The 15,398-nt window shown below is 41.6% G+C and overlaps 1 protein-coding gene across 1 annotated transcript in view; it reads right to left on the reverse strand.

The window, feature by feature from the left end:
* The window catches only part of LOC311138663 (neurofascin-like), a gene marked incomplete at its 5' end in the record, with an annotated part of 50,473 nt that overhangs the window by 8,440 nt on the left and 26,635 nt on the right, over positions 1 to 15,398 (reverse strand). Inside the window, 2 exons of the mRNA XM_084173443.1 lie at positions 8,703 to 8,772; positions 9,738 to 9,869. Coding sequence (XP_084029569.1) covers positions 8,703 to 8,772; positions 9,738 to 9,869 — 202 coding nt within the window. The remainder of the gene's footprint in view (positions 1 to 8,702; positions 8,773 to 9,737; positions 9,870 to 15,398) is intronic.

The raw sequence follows: 15,398 nt of genomic DNA on the forward strand, positions 1-15,398 counted from the left end.
CTCACTATCATTCATACAATAGCGTATATAGACGTTGGCCTTATACAGGCATGGACAATGACAACCTTGATTTTTAGTAGACCTGAGCAGAATGTAGAAATTAACTTATTAGATGTTCACAACCCTCAAATTCACTAAGATTTATCGAACCATAAGGTGAGAAGCATAGCAGCTGGCAAATACGAAACTATTGTCCATAGTTCTAAATTCACTCAAGAGAGGAGTATTAAAGCTAAATTAGGAGGACATCTCCACACCTCAGTAGCAGTGAAATGCTTGAAGATTACATCTCTAAGTGTAATTGAATAAATCTACCAGAGTGGCAAAGTCGTTTTAAAAAACTCGGCTCTAGTCGCAGGTTTCCCAGCTTTCGTGTGTTGACCTTATCGCTCAAGCAATATTAGTGAGCCAGAGGGTTTAGAGGAGGTATAAAAGTCCAAGTGTTCTTTGACTTTAAACCTCTTTAGAATGAGAGGGTGTAGAATGATTCAATTATCTGATTAGATTATCTTTTAAGAAAGGAGCAAAGGTGGAAAAAGTAACTGGGAATACTTTATTCTACTGAAATAAGCTGCAGTGTCTGAAACTACTTTCAAAACAAACTGTTTAATCTTTGTTATTTGAGCATTTTTCTATAAAGATTAATATTATCCAGCTCAATTAACATATCAATTGGACTAGAGAAATCAATTACATAAATGTCAACATCAGTTTGTTACTTTCCACCTCCGCTTACTTCAACATGACTGGAATCAACAATATCTTGGAAATTAGGATTTTAGTTGGTTAAGCCTTAGTGAGAATAATATGTTTGAGGTACGACTTTGATTCAATTGAAAACAGAATGGTCAATGTTTAGTCAATGCAACCGGTTGTGATTAGATATTAATCGATTAAAATCCAATGCAAGAATTCTGAGCGATCTCAAAGTAAATAATGCATATTACTTCAGGGTTATTCTGGTTGTGGTGTGCACTGTGCAGAACAGGCTTCTACTCCTTCCATACCTTTTGAAGGAACAACTTGATTTGGCCCAATGGGAACAGAAACCAGAACAGAAAGACAAAGGAAAAATACGTAAGGGGAGGAAGAACAAAAAACAGAGATGGCTAAAAACACACTGAACAGACAAATATACTGAACAGACACACAGACTGAATAAACACACAGACTGAAAATGAGATCTTAAATGAAATCTTGAATTGCTAATATATCTGAGTGATATAGTCCTAAAATCATATTTAATAGTGGGTCAAAAACATTTGGGTGCCCAAACATAGTTGTGCCATATTACTACTATGACATCAAACAAACAAAAACACAGATGAAGCAACAATAATCATAGGATACCAAACAAAAAGCCCTAGAATTAGGTTTTACATAGCCAAAGGAAAAAGGGATCTCTATCTATCTGGTCATGAGGTGCATCAAGGCTAGCTCTGGTCCATGGTGTTACGTGAGGCTTGAACCTTCTTCAACTTGAAAAAAAAGCCCTCTATGGAGAGATGAATGGACAGATGCAGGCTATTGAAGGCGTCTCAAGCCACAGACAGTCAAAATGGATACACCATGGTCCAGGGCTGGCCAGACCTCGTCCTGAAGAGCTGCAGAAGGTGCAGGCTTTTGTTCCAGCCCAGCTTTAACACCCCTGATTCAAACAATCAACCAATCACGGTCTTCAATGTACACACCACAGAACGTTAAATCAAGTGTGTTAAAGCTGGGCTGGAACAAAAGCTTGCACACTGCGGCGTTCCAGAAGCAGGGTTGGCCACCGCTGCCATAGAGTCACGCACATGCAGAGAAAGAACTGTCAAATCACTAGGCCTATAATATACAAAGGGTTTATACATAATATATTACGAAAAGTACTCCCCCACATGAAAAAATACTATAGTCTGCAAAAATACTACAGTGAATACTGTAGTATTTACTGTATTATAATGTAAGATACAGTATTATACTGTAGTATTTACTGTAGTATAATGTAGCATACTGTATTATACTGTTGTATTAACAGTTAACTATAGTATAAATAGTGTAGTAAAAGAAAACTGTATATACTATAGTAATTAATGTAGTGTTTTTTCAGACTGTTGTATACTGTACAATTTACTGTAGTGTTTTTGCGGACATTACTGTAATATTTACTGGAATGTTTTTGTTTTATTATCTTTGACATAGAAGTGGAGGCTTTCTCCTTCAGGAAACCTACTGGAGAAACACTAAAAGAGCAAATTTTCCATAACCTGTGGGGAACACAATATATGGTCGATACTTGGCATGTACAGTACCAGTCAAAAGTAGTAGAACACCTACTCATTGAAGGGTTTTTCTTTATTTTACTATTTTCTACATTGTAGAATAATAGTGAAGACATCAAAACTATGAAATAACACATATGGAATCATGTAGTAACCAAAAAAGTAGCCACCCTTTGCCTTGATGACAGCTTTGCACACTCTTGGCATTCTCTCAACCAGCTTCATGAGGAATGCTTTTCCAACAGTCTTGAAGGAGTTCCCACATGTGCTGAGCACTTGTTCGCTGCCATCTGGTTTGGGCTTAGAGGGACTATCATTTGTTTTTCAACAGGACAATGACCCAACACACCTCCAGGCTGTGTAAGGGCTATTTTACCAAGAAGGAGAGTGATGGAGTGCTGCATCAGATGACCTGGCCACCACAATCCCCCGACCTCAACCACATTGAGATGGTTTGGGATGAGTTGGACCACAGTGTGAAGGAAAAGCACAAGTGGGAACTAATTCAAGACTGTTGGAAAATAATTCTCGGTGAAGCCGGTTGAGAGAATGCCAGTGTGCAAAGCTGTCATCAAGGTAAAGGGTGGCTACTTTGAAGAATCTCAAATATAAAATATATTTTGATTTGTTTAACACTTTTTTGGTTACTACGATTACATATTTTTTATTTCATAGTTTTGATGTCTTCATTATTATTCTACAATGTAAATTTTTTTTTAAAAATAAAGAAAAACCCTTGAATTAGTAGGTGTTCTACAACCTTTGACCTGTAGTGTATCTGTCAGTTTGATCCTTTTGAAGGCCGAGGTCGAATGAACCGAAACGGGACAGAATAAACATTTGTTTATTGGATGTGAGCAGCAGTGAATGTCATCATGTAGCAAGGAAATAGGAAAGGAAATAGTGTTGTACGCGTTGATATTTTATCTGCATACAAAGGCTTTATTGTCACATGTTGCAAAGGTTCTCTGCTACTTATTCCCCAAATTGGTTCCACAAGGGTGTCAAACTCCAACGGAAGACCTTCCAACATCCCTCCCTAAACCCTCTCTCCATCAGATTCTACCCTACACCTTCTTCCCTCCCTCCCTCTCACTTCAACCCAAATTGATTTCCGTCCTCAGCCTTCACCTCTGCACCTGGTGGTTGCTGCATTTTGAAATGTCAGCTGTTGGAAGAAAAACAAAGCAATTAACCTTAAGGGTAGGAAAACACGATCAAAGCCTCGACAGAGACAAAGGGTTCAGGACCTCTCAGTGTTCACAATCAGTTTCAGGATCACCACATCACTTACCTGATCCATGAAACGCTTGACGGCTCTCTGGGGAAAGTTAAGAACTTCCTGCATATTCTCTCTCTCTAGCTCTCTCTCATCTGCAAATTACCTGGATTTACCTGACACTGTATTGCCTGATTAAATTGACACTTTCAGAGTATATTGAGATTAGTGACTCTACAGCTGTGGATCTAAAGTGAGGCCTGTGGTACTCAGAAAGCTGCTTTTCTAACTCTGTGATATCCTGCAGACTGGTAATGAGAAGAGGCTTTCACAGTGTGGAGCCTTGGCTCACTGTCTGCGCATTTCAGCGGAGTCCTGAACACTAATACGCTTTTCTCCCTTGAATATCATGAGCCTGAGGTGATGCTTAAACCACAGCTATGATTAGCCTCACTTGCCCCATATTGAACACTCGCTGCTCTTAACCCTGAACAACCCATGGATAGATCTGGTCCCTGCCAAGACAACTCTCCACCAGAGGCCTGTATTGAACAGGTCCAGAACAGCCCTAGGCTTAAGTAATTTTTCCTATTGTAATGGCTATTGTTCTGCTTGTGAGGTAGCAGGTGTGGAACAGCCATGGCCAGGCCAAGGATAGCCAGGGCAATAGATTATCTTAGCCTTAAGGTTAGGCCAAGGATAGCCAGGGCAATAGATTATCTTAGCCTTAAGGTTAGGCCAAGGATAGCCAGGGCAATAGATAATCTTAGCCTTAAGGTTAGGCCAAGGATAGCCATGGCAATAGATCATCTTAGCCTTAAGGTTAGGCCAAGGATAGCCATGGCAATAGATAATCTTAGCCTTAAGGTTAGGCCAAGGATAGCCAGGGCAATAGATCATCTTAGCCTTAAGGTTAGGCCAAGGTAGCCTGGTGACGCATAACATGGTTTAGCCCTGAAGTGGGATTGTCCTATTCACTAACCTGCCTTGAAGGGAAAGTTGACCTAATTTTATGGAAGAAGACTATAGACCCAAAGAGTCAGGGACTGATTATAGAAGCTTTTGTTAATTAGCTACAGTTTAGCTAGATATTTCTGAAGTGCCTTGCCAGAAGGTCTAGCTGTGTAGAAACAACACTCTTCTCACTTCCCTCTGTGGATTCACACTACCCAGAGGGTCTCAGCTGCGCCCTAGTCACGTTTGACACCCCGGGAACTGAGATATCTCAATTGGCTGGTGTACCTCCACCACCCATCTCCCACCCATCTCCCACCCATCACCACCCATCTCCCACTTTCCCCTTCCACTCCAGAAACAGTAAGGGAGCAAAGGGAGGAGGGTGAAGTTGGTCATAGACCATGATCTAAGGTCACAGTTATTGCCTCACTTCCGCATCCCCACTATTACCCCGAACTCCCCTAATCTCACCCCCAAACCCGCAGGCAGCCCCCCAGTCTGGAGGGGAGTATCTGCCCCAGACATGCGCAGGCCGGGAGGAGGATGCCGTGCCAAAACCAAAGTACCTGTTCTCGTTTTCCTTCTCATTTTCGTTCCTGTCAGGGACAGACGACCATTTCAGCGTGGAGAAGAGAGGGAAGAGACGTGAAGAGAGGAGAGAGAGTAGAGAGCGAGAGAGAAGGAAGGGAGGAAGGAGACATCCTCCAGGTGACACACAAGCGTATGAGAGCCAGAGAGTACACACACACACACGTACACGCCACACAGACACACTCACCCTTCACACACACACACACACACACACACACTTGCGCTTATACACACACACGCACAGACTCACACACAGACACACACGCACAGACGCCCAAATATGCACGTACACATACACCAAGACAACGTGTGAGTTAGGTAGACAAAGGGATTAGTGCCAGTGCTATTGAGTGTGTCACCGTGTGAGCTTAGCAATGACCTTCACTGTAGGAAAGAGGGTAATATTAATAGACATTGATTAGAGACGAGAGCAGGGACTTGCTTTGGTTTTCCATTGTCGACATGCCACTTGTTATAAACATTACAGCAAAGCACTGCTCACACACAAGTGATAATGGTTGATGTCACCTTTGAACATCACACTACACATCCAAGTGCTTTTAAAAACACTTAACATTTTAAGACCACAGTACTGTGATGTCAAGTAGAATAAACACCTACAACAACACTGTTCAAATGATTTCATAAATTTTTCATGGTGTAACGCTTGTAATGCCTGCTTGCAGGGTGGCAGGCAGCCTAGCGTTTAGAGCGTTGGGCCTGTAACCTGAAAGGTTGCTGGTTTGAATACCCGAGCTGTCAAGACAAAAAATCTGTCAATGTGTCCTTGAGCAAGGCACTTAACTCTAATTTGCTCCATGGGCGCCGCACTACTATGGCTGACCCTGTAAAACGACACAATTCACTGCACCTATCCGGTGAATATATATATTATTTTATGGCTCGTAATGCTTTCAAAAAGCAGAACTAATAAAATCTCTTAAAATTATTCTAAATATACATGCCTAATCCATTGTAACTGGTCTAGATAGAAGGTGCCCCCAAAGCTTGGGTAAATGAAGGTGCCATGTTCCATTTCAGATTCATAAGAAAAGTTAGGGGTTTGGGTTACAGGTTGTGTTGTGTTACAGGAGGCAGAGTACAGGGGCACGTCCTGTCATTCTGAAGTTCTAAAGTTCTTCAGACACTGTCAGCGGTAATATGATAATCACCATGGCAACAGTGGATAAGGGTCACCTGAGAAGGTATCTCTACTCAGGAATTAGCTTTGGTCATGTGAGAGGTCAAAGGTCATAGCTACTTTGGAAACCATTTTAGCAACCATCACTAATGATGCTGACTTGGCCAAAGGTTTTGTGTGTTACCACCGCAACAACACACACCAGACAGGCTGTGTATGGATGCTTCTCTATGTACTTTAGTTATGAATTAGGTGGCAAACAGTCGCTATACGTTTAAGTGTGTACACTAAGGACATGGGTTTTTAGCATTATTTCAATAAAGTAGGACCAGGAGATTAGAGGGAGTAATCAGTTGGAGTGTGTTACAGCTGACTTGACGGTTAAGTTAGAGAGTTAATTAATCAGTAAAAGGTGGACAGAGAGTGTCTCATTCCCCACAGAGAAAAATGAGTGGAGACAGATCAGTAGGACCTGGAATGAGCAAAAGACAATCACTCACCAACAAATATATATACTACTGAACACATTAATTGCTAGATCTAACACATACAGTGAGGGAAAAAGGTATTTTATCCCCTGCGGATTTTGTACGTTTGCCCACTGACAAAGACATGATCAGTCTATAATTTTAATGGTAGGTTTATTTGAACAGTGAGAGACAGAATAACAACAAAAAAATCCAGAAAAACGCATGTCAAAAATGTTATAAATTGTTTTGCATTTTAATGAGGGAAATAAGTATTTGACCCCTCTGCAAAACATGACTTAGTACTTGGTGGCAAAACCCTTGTTGGCAATTACAGAGGTCAGACGTTTCTTGTAGTTGGCCACCAGGTTTGCACACATCTCAGGAGGGATTTTGTTCCACTCCTCTTTGCAGATCTTCTCCAAGTCATTAAGGTTCCGAGGCTGACATTTGGCAACTCGAACCTTCAGCTCCCTCCACAGATTTTCTATGGGATTAAGGTCTGGAGACTGGCTAGGCCACTCCAGGACCTTAATGTGCTTCTTCTTGAGCCACTCCTTTGTTGCCTTGGCCATGTGTTTTGGGTCATTGTCATGCTGGAATACCCATCCACAACCCATTTTCAATGCCCTGGCTGAGGGAAGGAGGTTCTCACCCAAGATTTGACGGTACATGGCCCCGTCCATCGTCCCTTTGATGCGGTGAAGTTGTCCTGTCCCCTTAGCAGAAAAACACCCCCAAAGCATAATGTTTCCACCTCCATGTTTGACGGTGGGGATGGTGTTCTTGGGGTCATAGGCAGCATTCCTCCTCCTCCAAACACGGCGAGTTGAGTTGATACCAAAGAGCTTGATTTTGGTCTCATCTGACCACAACACTTTCACCCAGTTCTCCTCTGAATCATTCAGATGTTCATTGGCAAACTTCAGACGGCCCTGTATATGTGCTTTCTTGAGCAGGGGGACCTTGCAGGCGCTGCAGGATTTCAGTCCTTCACGGCGTAGTGTGTTACCAATTGTTTTCTTGGTGACTATGGTCCCAGCTGCCTTGAGATCATTGACAAGATCCTCCCGTGTAGTTCTGGGCTGATTCCTCACCGTTTTCATGATCATTGCAACTCCACGAGGTGAGATCTTGCATGGAGCCCCAGGCCGAGGGAGATTGACCGTTTTTTGTGTTTCTTCCATTTGCGAATAATCGCACCAACTGTTGTCACCTTCTCACCAAGCTGCTTGGCGATGGTCTTGTAGCCCATTCCAGCCTTGTGTAGGTCTACAATCTTGTCTCTGACATCCTTGGAGAGCTCTTTGGTCTTGGCCATGGTGGAGAGTTTGGAATCTGATTGATTGATTGCTTCTGTGGACAGGTGTCTTTTATACAGGTAACAAGCTGAGATTAGGAGCACTCCCTTTAAGAGTGTGCTCCTAATCTCAGGTCGTTACCTGTTTAAAAGACACCTGGGAGCCAGAAATCATTCTGATTGAGAGGGGGTCAAATACGTATTTCTCTCATTAAAAAGCAAATCAATTCATAACATTTTTGACATGCGTTTTTCTGGATTTTTTTGTTGTTATTCTGTCTCTCACTGTTCAAATAAACCTACCATTAAAATTATAGACTGATCATGTCTTTGTCAGTGGGCAAACATACAAAATCAGCAGGGGATCAAATACTTTTTTCCCTCACTGTACTAACTCCTGTCATAACATCCACAAGCATTACAAGACCTAAGAGTCCATGTCCTAAATACAGTACATGCAGATAAACACTACTACGCATTATCCTAAGCCTGAACACCATACATGATAATCATGATGACAAGTATTCACATACATAAGTAAACCAACCAGACAAAGGCCTACTAAATCCCCCTCTATATAAGCCTGCATGATTCAGTCATACCTAGCTCTAATTACTACACAGTGTTACAATGGAACATCTACATAAATGGATCGTTCACTGATTGGTGCAACACATATTTAACCCCCCAGGGGAACATTGGGCCATATAAAACATAGTTCCACAAACTTTGAGAAATATTAGTATTCAAGAAAAATCCTTACTGGTAGTCAAATGATCCGTCCTCTCCTTTCTGATCCACTGCGTCCAGAGGGAGATCTTTTTTTTCTCGCACTGAAGAGAGATCAAGCCAAAAAGACAAACATGATTACTGAACATGTATTCAAAGCTCCACCAAGGCCTTGGAATTTACATGGATGCTGCTCTCCCCAATTGAATAACCCATTACGTTTACATTTATGTTTGACCTGTAAAATCTTACATTGGAGCTTGACCCACTCCCACCCCACATCATTACCTTACCTGGGTATGTAACTCCCTTGTGTTACTAGCACTTCTCTATTAACCCTTACGTGGGTATTTAACTCCCTTCTGTTAATCCTTACATGGGTATTTAACTCCCTTCTGTTAACCCTTACCTGGGTATTTAACTCCCTTCTGTTAATCCTTACCTGGGTATTTAACTCCCTTCTGTTAACCCTTACCTGGGTATTTAACTCACTTCTGTTAATCCTTACCTGGGTATTTAACTCCCTTCTGTTAACCCTTACCTGGGTATTTAACTCCCTTCTGTTAACTCTTACCTGGGTATTTAACTCCCTTCTGTTAACCCTTACCTGGGTATTTAACTCACTTCTGTTAATCCTTACCTGGGTATTTAACTCCCTTCTGTTAACCCTTACCTGGGTATGTAACTCCCTTCTGTTAACTCTTACCTGGGTATTTGCCTCCCTTCTGTTAACTCTTACCTGGGTATTTAACTCCCTTCTGTTAACCCTTACCTGGGTAATTACCTCCCTTCTGTTAATCCTTACCTGGGTATTTAACTCCCTTCTGTTAACCCTTACCTGGGTATTTAACTCCCTTCTGTTAACTCTTACCTGGGTATTTAACTCCCTTCTGTTAATCCTTAACTGGGTATTTAACTCCCTTCTGTTAACCCTTAACTGGGAATTTAACTCACTTCTGTTAATACTTACCTGGGTATTTAACTCCCTTCTGTTAACCCTTACCTGGGTATTTAACTCCCTTCTGTTAACTCTTACCTGGGTATTTGCCTCAATTCTGTTAACCCTTACCTGGGTATTTGCCTCCGCGACTCCTCTTGATGAAGCAGACGATGAGGAGGATGAGGATGATGAGAGCAATGGCACACATCAGCCCGATGAACCAGCCCTGGGTAGCAATGTCCACCTGGTCTTTACTGTAGGCTGTCAGCAGGCAAACACATTGACACACATATACACACGCACACGCACACAGGAGGGAGAGATGAGACACACAGAGAGAGGGAGAAAAATAATAAGAGTCTGTTGTGCCCCAGATGAGTCACTGGCAATACGTCCGACAATCTGTCCTCATACAAGACTTTTCAAATCAAGATACAGCAACCACACAAAGTATGACAACCCAAAACTATCATCACAATATTCCATTATTCCCTCAACACAGAGCTATTACTCTGGATGGTATCCCAGTAAAGGTATACAGTGGGGAAAAAAAGTATTTAGTCAGCCACCAATTGTGCAAGTTCTCCCACTTAAAAAGATGACAGAGGCCTGTAATTTTCATCATAGGTACACATCAACTATGACAGACAAATTGAGAAAAAAAAATCTAGAAAATCACATTGTAGGATTTTTTATGAATTTATTTGCAAATTATGGTGGAAAATAAGTATTTGGTCACCTACAAACAAGCAAGATTTCTGGCTCTCACAGACCTGTAACTTCTTCTTTAAGAGGCTCCTCTGTCCTCCACTCGTTACCTGTATTAATGGCACCTGTTTGAACTTGTTATCAGTATAAAAGACACCTGTCCACAACCTCAAACAGTCACACTCCAAACTCCACTATGGCCAAGACCAAAGAGCTGTCAAAGGACACCAGAAACAAAATTGTAGACCTGCACCAGGCTGGGAAGACTGAATCTGCAATAGGTAAGCAGCTTGGTTGGAAGAAATCAACTGTGGGAGCAATTATTAGGAAATGGAAGACATACAAGACCACTGATAATCTCCCTCGATCTGAGGCTCCACGCAAGATCTCACCCCGTGGGGTCAAAATGATCACAAGAACGGTGAGCAAAAATCCCAGAACCACACGGGGGACCTAGTGAATGACCTGCAGAGAGCTGGGACCAAAGTAACAAAGCCTACCATCAGTAACACACTACGCCGCCAGGGACTCAAATCCTGCAGTGCCAGACGTGTCCCCCTGCTTAAGCCAGTACATGTCCAGGCCCGTCTGAAGTTTGCTAGAGTGCATTTGGATGATCCAGAAGAGGATTGGGAGAATGTTATATGGTCAGATGAAACCAAAATAAAACTCAACTCGTCGTGTTTGGAGGACAAAGAATGCTGAGTTGCATCCAAAGAACACCATACCTACTGTGAAGCATGGGGGTGGAAACATCATGCTTTGGGGCTGTTTTTCTGCAAAGGGACCAGGACGACTGATCCGTGTAAAGGAAAGAATGAATGGGGCCATGTATCGTGAGATTTTGAGTGAAAACCTCCTTCCATCAGCAAGGGCATTGAAGATGAAACGTGGCTGGGTCTTTCAGCATGACAATGATCCCAAACACACCGCCCGGGCAACGAAGGAGTGGCTTCGTAAGAAGCATTTCAAGGTCCTGGAGTGGCCTAGCCAGTCTCCAGATCTCAACCCCATAGAAAATCTTTGGAGGGAGTTGAAAGTCCGTGTTGCCCAGTGACAGCCCCAAAACATCATTGCTCTAGAGGAGATCTGCATGGAGGAATGGGCCAAAATACCAGCAACAGTGTGTGAAAACCTTGTGAAGACTTACAGAAAACGTTTGACCTGTGTCATTGCCAACAAAGGGTATATAACAAAGTATTGAGAAACTTTTGTTATTGACCAAATACTTATTTTCCACCATAATTTGCAAATAAATTCATTAAAAATCCTACAATGTGATTTTCTGGATTTTTTTTCTCATTTTGTCTGTCATAGTTGACGTGTACCTATGATGAAAATTACAGGACTCTCTCATCTTTTTAAGTGGGAGAACTTGCACAATTGGTGGCTGACTAAATACTTTTTTCCCCCACTGTATATATACAGTTGAAGTCGTAAGTTTACATACACCTTAGCCAAATACATTTCAACTCAGTTTTTCACAATTCCTGACATTTAATCCTAGTAAAAATTCCCTGTCTTAGGTCAGTTAGGATCACCAATTTATTTTAAGAATGTGAAATGTCAGAATAATAGTAGAGAGAATGATTTATTTCAGCTTTTATTTATTTCATCACATTCCTAAGTGGGTCAGAAGTTTACATACACTCAATTCGTATTTGGTAGCATTGCCTTTAAATTGTTTAACTTGGGTCAAACGTTTCGGGTAGCCTTCCACAAGCTTTCCACAATAAGTTGGGTGAATCTTGGCCCATTTCTCCTGACAGAGCTGGTGTAAATGAGCCAGGTTTGTAGGCCTTCTTGCTCGCACATGCTTTTTCAGTTCTGCCCACACATTTTCTATACGATTGAGGTCAGGGCTTTGTGATGGCCACTCCAATACCTTGACTTTGTTGTCCTTAAGCCATTTTGCCACAACTTTGGAAGACCCATTTGCGACCAAGCTTTAACTTCCTGACTGATGTCTTGAGATGTTGCTTCAATATATCCACATAATTTTCCTTCCTCATGATGCCATCTATTTTGTGAAGTGCACCAGTCCCTCCTGCTGCAAAGCACCCCCACAGCATGATGCTGCCACCCCCGTGCTTCACGGTTGGGATGGTGTTCTTCGGCTTGCAAGCGTTTCCCCCTTTTTCCTCCAAACATAACGATGGTCATTATGGCCAAACAGTTCTATTTTTGTTTCATCAGACCAGATGACATTTCTCCAAAAAGTACGATCTTTGTCCCCATGTTCAGTTGCAAACCGTAGTCTGGCTTTTTTATGGCGGTTTTGGAGCAGTGGCTTCTTCCTTGCTGAGCGGCCTTTCAGGTTATGTCGATATAGGACTAGTTTTACTGTGTATATAGATACTTTTGTACCTGTTTCCTCCAGCATCTTCACAAGGTCCTTTGCTGTTGTTCTGGGATTGATTTGCACTTTTCGCACCAAAGTACGTTCATCTCTAGGAGACAGAACGCGTCTCCTTCCTGAGCGGTCTGATGGCTGCGTGGTCCCATGGTGTTTATACTTGCGTACTATTGTTTGTACAGATGAACGTGGTACCTTCAGGCGTTTGGAAATTGCTCCCAAGGATGAACCAGACTTGTGGAGGTCTACAATGTTTTTTCTGAGGTCTTGGCTGATTTCTTTTGATTTTCCCATGATGTCAAGCAAATAGGCACTGAGTTTGAAGGTAGGCCTTGAAATACATCCACAGGGACACCTTCAATTGACTCAAATAATGTCAATTAGCCTATCAGAAGCTTCTAAACCATGACATCATTTTCTGGAATTTTCCAAGCTGTTTAAAGGCACAGTCAACTTAGTGTATGTAAACTTCTGACCCACTGCAATTGTGATACAGTGAATTATAAGTGAAATAATCTGTCTGTAAACAATTGTTGTGAAGATTACTTGTGTCATGCACAAAGTAGATGTTCTAACAGACATGCCAAAACTATACTTTGTTAACAAGAAATTTGTGGAGTGGTTGAAAAACAAGTTTTAATGACTCCGACCTAAGTGTATGTAAACTTCCGACTTCAACTGTACATATACAGTGCCTTGCAAAAGTATTCATCCCCCTTGGCGTTTTTCCTATTTTGTTGCATTACAACCTGTAATTTAAATGGATTTTTATTTGGATTTCATGTAATGGACATACACAAAATAATCCAAATTGGTGAAGTGAAATTTAAAAAATAACTTGTTTCAAAAAATTCGAAAATATTCATAACGGAAAAGTGGTGTGTGCATATGTATTCACCCCCTTTGCTATGAAGCCCCTAAATAAGATCTGGTGCAACCAATTACCTTCAGAAATCACATAATTAGTTAAATAAAGTCCACCTGTGTGCAATCTAAGTGTCACATGATCTCAGTATATATACACCTGTTCTGAAAGGCCCCAGAGTCTGCAACACCACTAAGCAAGGGGCACCACCAAAGAAGCGGCAACATGAAGACCAAGGAGCTCTCCAAACAGGTCAGGGACAAAGTTGTGGAGATGTACAGATCAGGGTTGGGTTATAAATAAATATCCGAAACTTTGAACATCCCACGGAGCACCATTAAATCCATTATTAAAAATGGAAAGAATATAGCACCACAACAAAGCTGCCAAGAGAGGGCCACCCACCAAAACTCACAGACCAGGCAAGGAGGGCATTAATCAGAGAGGCAACAAAGAGACCAAAGATAACCCTGAAGGAGCTGCAAAGCTCCACATCGGAGATTGGAGTATCTGTCAATAGGACCACTTTAAGCCGTACACTCCACAGAGCTGGGCTTTATGGAAGAGTGGCCAGAAAAATGCCATTGCTTAAAGAAAAAAATAAGGAAACACGTTTGGTGTTCGCCAAAAGGCATGTGGGAGACTCCCCAAACATATGGAAGAAAGTACTCTGGTCAGACAAGACTAAAATTTAGCTTTTTCGCCATTAAGGGAAATGCTATGTCTGGCGCAAACCCAACACCTTTCATCGGCAGGGACTGGGAAACTGGTCAGAATTGAAGGAATGATGGATGGCGCTAAATTCAGGGAAAGGGGGATACCTGTTTCAGTCTTCCAGAGATTTGAGACTGGGACGGAGGATCATCTTCCAGCAGGACAATGACCCTAAGCATACTGCTAAAGCAACACTCGAGTGGTTTAAGGGGAAACATTTAAATGTCTTGTAATGACCTAGTCAAAGCCCAGACCTCAATCCAATTGAGAATCTGTGGTATGACTTAAAGATTGCTGTACACCAGCGGAACCCATCCAACTTGAAGGAGCTGGAGCAGTTTTGCCTTGAAGAATGGGTAAAAATCCCAGTGGCTAGATGTGCCAAGCTTATAGAGACATACCCCAAGAGACTTGCAGCTGTAATTGCTGCAAAAGGTGGCTCTACAAAGTATTGACTTTGGAGGCGCTCAAGTTTTAATTTTTTTTGTCTTATTTCTTGTTTGTTTCACACCAAAAAATATTTTGCATCTTCAAAGTGGTAGGCATGTTGTGTAAATCAAATGATACAACCCCCCCAAAAATCCATTTTAATTCCAGGTTGTAAGGCAACAAAATAGGAAAAATGCCAAGGGGGGTGAATACTTTCGCAAGTCACTATATATATATATATATATATATATATATATATATATATATATATATATATATATATATATATATATATATATATATATATATACAGTGGGGAGAACAAGTATTTGATACACTGCCGATTTTGTAGGTTTTCCTACTTACAAAGCATGTAGAGGTCTGTAATTTTTATCATAGGTACACTTCAACTGTGAGAGATGGAATCTAAAACAAAAACCCAGAAAATCACATTGTATGATTTTTAAGTAATTAATTTGCATTTTATTGCATGACATAAGTATTTGATCACCTACCAACCAGTAAGAATTCCGGCTCTCACAGACCTGTTAGTTTTTCTTTAAGAAGCCCTCCTGTTCTCCACTCATTACCTGTATTAACTGCACCTGTTTGAACTCATTACCTGTATAAAAAACACCTATCCACACACTCAATCAAACAGACTCCAACCTCTCCACAATGGCCAAGACCAGAGAGCTGTGTAAGGACATCAGGGATA

This window comes from Coregonus lavaretus (genome assembly GCF_964263955.1).
Source record: "Coregonus lavaretus genome assembly, chromosome: 12".
In the NCBI taxonomy this organism is placed as follows: domain Eukaryota; kingdom Metazoa; phylum Chordata; class Actinopteri; order Salmoniformes; family Salmonidae; genus Coregonus; species Coregonus lavaretus.